At 30.1% G+C, this 4,401-nt stretch overlaps 1 protein-coding gene across 1 annotated transcript; it reads right to left on the reverse strand.

The window, feature by feature from the left end:
• Nucleotides 1–981: 981 nt before the first annotated feature.
• On the reverse strand, nucleotides 982–4,043 carry LOC146898054 (gibberellin 20 oxidase 2-like). Its single transcript, XM_085735591.1, has 3 exons — nucleotides 3,307–4,043; nucleotides 2,007–2,328; nucleotides 982–1,564 (listed from the first exon to the last, which is right to left on the reverse strand). Exons 1-3 carry the CDS (start codon nucleotides 3,834–3,836, stop codon nucleotides 1,301–1,303), a joined length of 1,116 nt encoding a protein of 371 aa, XP_085591717.1. The 5' UTR covers nucleotides 3,837–4,043; the 3' UTR covers nucleotides 982–1,300.
• Nucleotides 4,044–4,401: the final 358 nt, after the last annotated feature.

A 4,401-nucleotide genomic window follows, 5' to 3' on the forward strand; every position in this document is an offset into this window, starting at 1 on the left:
GGGTTAAATAAGTTTTTAATCCATATAAATATATCAAATTTTGTTTTTAGACCTCATTAAAAAAATGACATTTTTTAGTCCCTATAAATTTTTTTATCATGTAGCTTTAGTCCCTCATAAATTCAAATTTGTTTAATTATTGTTAAATTTTGAAATTTTTGAGTGATATTTTCTAGACATGTTTAGTCTATATAAAAAGTTCCTCTATAAAAAATGAGTTCAAAATATGAATTCTAGGTCCCTTCACTACTTTCATCTTGAACTTTTGAAAATGAACAACTAGTACAAATTTAATTTATTTCATGTTAAAAGGTTTTAATTTATGAGCGAAATAACATTTTATAAGATTCTAAACATGCATGCAAAAAGTCATTCAAGATTTTAAAATTCAAGGATGTTGAGACAAATTTAAATTTAACAGGGACTAAAACTTCATGTTGAAATTCTTCATAAAGGCTAAAATATGTCACTTTTTTCTAATTACTAAAACAAAATTTGATACATTTATAAGGATCAAAAACTTATTTAACCATTTCAAAACAATAGATGCTAAAAAGTCTGAAAAAGTTAGTTTAAAAAATTGTTGTGATTTTCGAGCAAAGCCTACCCTAAATTAGATTAGCAAGTTGGACAAAGAGCAACATAATAAGTAGGCTTGGACACAACTCTTGCTCATACTTGAAATACCAACAATCCCCTCAAATATGAGTCCATCCATTTTTCATGTGGATGCTATGTCAACAATCAATTTCATATTTATGACTGGAAAAATATTGTCAATCAGCAGCCTATTTATAAATGGAACAGCAGGTTGAATAAATTCTCAATGGAATCAATCATGTTTATCTAAATTTCAAATAAAAATCATATGATTCCAAAGACACAAAAGTGCAACTTACTTTTTATCGTAAGGTTGTACATCTACGTAATATACATGCATATATATACTAGTTGATAGAGAATTACAATAAAGTGGAAGAATGAGGACAACTAAAAATGCTTTATTAGTGACAAAAAAACATGATTACTCATCAAGCATTATGGAACTCTTTATTCTTAGAGGAATATATATCGTTTCATTTCCTCCATTTGCATAATTAGGATTATTCCAACACTAACAACACTTGAACACTAATTTCAGAGTTGGCCCTATTCTTTGGTGTTTTCTATTATCTTCTTCCCTCAATCAAAAGCACACCCTCTTTTTACTTTATGTGATGTCATCTTCCTTAAGTTAAAAAACTCAAGTTTAAAATTTAAAAGTTTGTTTGCAATATGACAAAAGTGGGGGCACCTCTAATTAGTTGTTTTTCTCTTGTAGCCACCTTGAAAAAGCATCTAGGGTTCTTTCATCAGCCCTGTAATGTTTTTGAGTAAATTCAAGTAAACTTGGCCATGTGAAGTTTGGATATATCCTTGGACTCTCCTTGTTAATTAACTCCTTTGGAGGAGTGACCATTTTTTCTTCACTTGGACATAGAAAAAATGCTAGTGATTTTCTCACTATTTTGTCATTTACAACTGCTCTATGTAAGCAACTCTTGAATATCCCATTTGATAGAGCCTGAAACATAAATCACAACATATTACTACTACATATAAGTTTATTGCATGCATAACCATAAATAACTACTAATAATTTTTGAAGAAAGAGGAGTGCTGGCAAAACGTACTCTAACACTTATTCTCTTATTGAATGAAAAGATGTAGGTCTCACAATTTTAAAAATGAGTCCACATGCATTTTATCAAAGAAATGAATGGATAAAAGAGTGTTAGAGTGAGTTTTGTTAGCAATATATTCTATCATGTGAGTAACACAACGAACACTTAAAAGGTTATTATTAATTTGTTACAATTAAATAAATAACATAATATTTTCATATGGTCTATAGGCTGTTTCATTATTTTTAGAACATTATGACAATGAACATAGCATAGAATCAACATTTTAATTATGAGTTTCGTATGTGGAATTTGAAAACGTTGTAAGGATGTGAACCATACCATAAATGTGTCACCAATGTTGACCACAAAGGCATCTTCTTTAGGAACAACTGAGTGCCATATTCCATCAACAAGCACTTGAAGACCCTCAACTTGATCTTGGTGGAGAATGGTTAAGGAAGTAGGGTCACAATGGGGTCCAGTTCCTAAAGCTAAATCAGGATTTTTACATGGTGGATAGTAGTTCAATCTCATTACAGAGTCATTTCCTTCAAAAAAATCTCTAAAATATTCTTTGTCAACTCCTAGACTCATCCCAAGAAGTTCCATGATTCCAAGAGAGAGATTGCTCATAGCTTCACAATAGTCTTGGTATACACTCCTACCAAATGGAAACAAATTAATATTTTTTTCTTCCATATATTATTAAAGACAACTAGAAGTTGTTTTGTATCAGTTTATCGTAATAAAAATTACTTAATTAAAAAAAATCATCCATTAAAAAGTGATTTTAAGAGAAGCTACTCAAATCATCTCTCTATTTGAAACAATATGGTATTTTTTTTTTAAGGAAAATGATAACATGCACTGCTGGACATATGTTGTGGAATTTAAAGTAAAAATATACACCCTCTGGTCACTATTATAAGCAAAATTTTGTATTTTAGATTCATTCATTAAACGATGTATATGGTCTATAATAAAGACTATATACATCATTAATTGAATGAATCTAAAATGCAAAGTTTTGCTTATAATAGTGACCGGAGGGTGTACTATCTAAAAAGTCAAAGTAGAAATATATACCTAAAAAGTTGTGCATGCATTCAATTTTGTTCAACCTTTTTAAGTCAAACTTTTATTTTTTTAATCAAAAATTCTACTCCCTCCGGTCCTTATTATAAGAAAAAGTTGACTTTTTAGGTTCATAAAATAATTAATGTATCTTAGTGTAAATATAGACTAGATACATCACTTACACAATGAACCAAAAAAGTCAATTGTTTCTTATAATAAGGACCGGATGGAGTACTTTTGAATTTCTTAACTTGTGCCTTAGCAAGACCTTTTTTTAAAAAGTTGTAACAAATACATAAAAGACTCATAAATACTTATTTAAAAGAAGTGTTTTTTTAACTCTTAATTTTTATTAGTCAGAATGATATATCATATAGACAAGAAAATGCAGAAAATGTTTAAGAGCTGTTGTTGCAGCTATATGATATATAAAGCTTGTTTTTGTAAAACAAGCATTTTTAGTGAAAGAGTAGAAAAATGGTAGAGGTGCTAGAAATAAATAGCTTTTGAAACAAACTTTTAAAGTTTAGAAACTAAAAAAGAAAACTCCATTTTGTCTTACCCAAATTGCCTGAAATCTTCTCCCATGACATTTACAAAATAGTCCTCCACAGTTCTGCATGCCTTATCAGCTGAGTAACGAAAAGAAAGTGTTTCCTTCCAAGGAAGTTTGGAAGAAAATCTTCCAATGAAACTATTAGCATAACCACAATGTTCTCCAACCTTCCTTTGAGCTTTTTGTTTCTCAGAGAGTTGCATGCAGAAGAAATCATCTACAAGCTTATGAGCTTGAGCCAATAGTTTTTTATCTACTCCATGGTTAACAACAAGAAAAAAACCATGCTTCTTGCATGCATCATTCACTTGTGAACAAGCATTTGAAATAGATTTTGGATCACCAGAGAGAAAGGCTTTTAAGTCAATTGGTGGAACTTGAAGTTTTGGTGGTGTAAGACATGGCTTTTCATGTTCTGGCCATATGAACTCTGAGGGTATGTTAGTAACTTGACATGGTAGAAAAGATGTATCATAACATTGTTTTTCTTTGATATTTGGGGGTGCAAATAGCATTGAAGGGTTAATCACATGCATGTTTGTGTTGATGGTGGATATTTTGTGGAATGCAATTTATGTAAGAATTTGAAGTAGGATGAGATAAGGAGAGTGTGAAGTGAAATATGAGAGAAAATAAATTAAAGAAGTGTGAGTGAATGAGAAATAAGACAAAGGAAGAGGTTAATTAATAAAGGTGGTGAAAATGGAGTGTGTAGAAAGGCCAAGATGGTTCATTGGGGAAGTCGGGGAACAGAATATGAGCATCTTATAATATATAGTTTGTTTTCTTTTTTTGATAAAATTGTTCCAATTTCTATCTCTATCAATGTCGTGTTTATAGAAATGTGTCGATTATGTATTGGTAGATAATATGTGTCAATGTTCAAATCATACAAGTGGTGTGTGCATGTATAACATTCTCCTTATTTACCAAAAAAATATTAATAATATGTCCCCTTAGTTAAGAAAAGTTGCTTCACTTTTGAAAAAAATAGTGCATTCAAGTAGAAATTAACATTAGCATGCATTAATGTGAGAGAATTTATGAATGTAGCAAAAAGGTGTCAATAGAATGGGAAAAACCATTTCAAGTCTAATTACA

This window comes from Medicago sativa, chromosome 8 (genome assembly GCF_051527215.1).
Source record: "Medicago sativa cultivar Bolivia chromosome 8, Bolivia_mono, whole genome shotgun sequence".
Taxonomy (NCBI): domain Eukaryota; kingdom Viridiplantae; phylum Streptophyta; class Magnoliopsida; order Fabales; family Fabaceae; genus Medicago; species Medicago sativa.

Bases quoted from the DNA above. Each gene is read 5' to 3' on its own strand.
- LOC146898054 (XM_085735591.1), bottom strand. From the start codon at position 3,836: ATGCATGTGATTAACCCTTCAATGCTATTTGCACCCCCAAATATCAAA. The intron at 2,329-3,306 runs GTAAGACAAAAT...TCCATTTGGTAG, and splicing joins GAAGATTTCAGGCAATTTGG to GAGTGTATACCAAGACTATT. The intron at 1,565-2,006 runs GTATGGTTCACA...TTTATGTTTCAG, and splicing joins ACATTGGTGACACATTTATG to GCTCTATCAAATGGGATATT.